The sequence below is a fragment of the Penaeus monodon genome, chromosome 28 (genome assembly GCF_015228065.2).
Source record: "Penaeus monodon isolate SGIC_2016 chromosome 28, NSTDA_Pmon_1, whole genome shotgun sequence".
Classification (NCBI taxonomy): domain Eukaryota; kingdom Metazoa; phylum Arthropoda; class Malacostraca; order Decapoda; family Penaeidae; genus Penaeus; species Penaeus monodon.
In genome coordinates this window covers 27683411-27683784 of record NC_051413.1, presented here as the reverse complement: position 1 = coordinate 27683784, position 374 = coordinate 27683411, and the positions used below count along the sequence as shown (strand labels likewise).

The window sequence follows — 374 nt, the reverse complement described above, 5'->3', positions numbered from 1 at the left end:
GCAGAAACCCCATGATAAATTATTTAACTAATGTATCATACTGGATCATTGAGAGAAAATATCAGTAATAATTTACTCTACCCCCTACAGCTGTGTTTGCGCACATTTGAATCTAAAGACAATCTACAGTAATGGCAGGGCAGTTTTCAAGTGTCGAGGAATGTCTGGAGAAAAATATTCCCGAGCAGGAGCTGAAGGAAGTGAAGAGGATCCTGTATGGGAAGGAACTCCCGTAAGACGCTGTGGCATTTTTACATTTACAATGGTAGCTGATTTTAGTCTTGCAGGAAAACTTGCTTTCAGATCTGTTATTGCTTTTGAAAAATGTAAATCATATTAACACATGCTGTCACACTCACACATTATCTCTGTTT

At 38.0% G+C, this 374-nt stretch overlaps 1 protein-coding gene across 1 annotated transcript in view; it reads left to right on the top strand.

Annotated features, from left to right (window-relative positions):
- The window catches only part of LOC119591457 (beta-ureidopropionase-like), an 8502-nt gene that overhangs the window by 2239 nt on the left and 5889 nt on the right, over window positions 1-374 (top strand). The window contains exon 2 of the mRNA XM_037940194.1: window positions 91-232. Coding sequence (XP_037796122.1) covers window positions 132-232 — 101 coding nt within the window. The 5' untranslated portion in view covers window positions 91-131. The remainder of the gene's footprint in view (window positions 1-90; window positions 233-374) is intronic.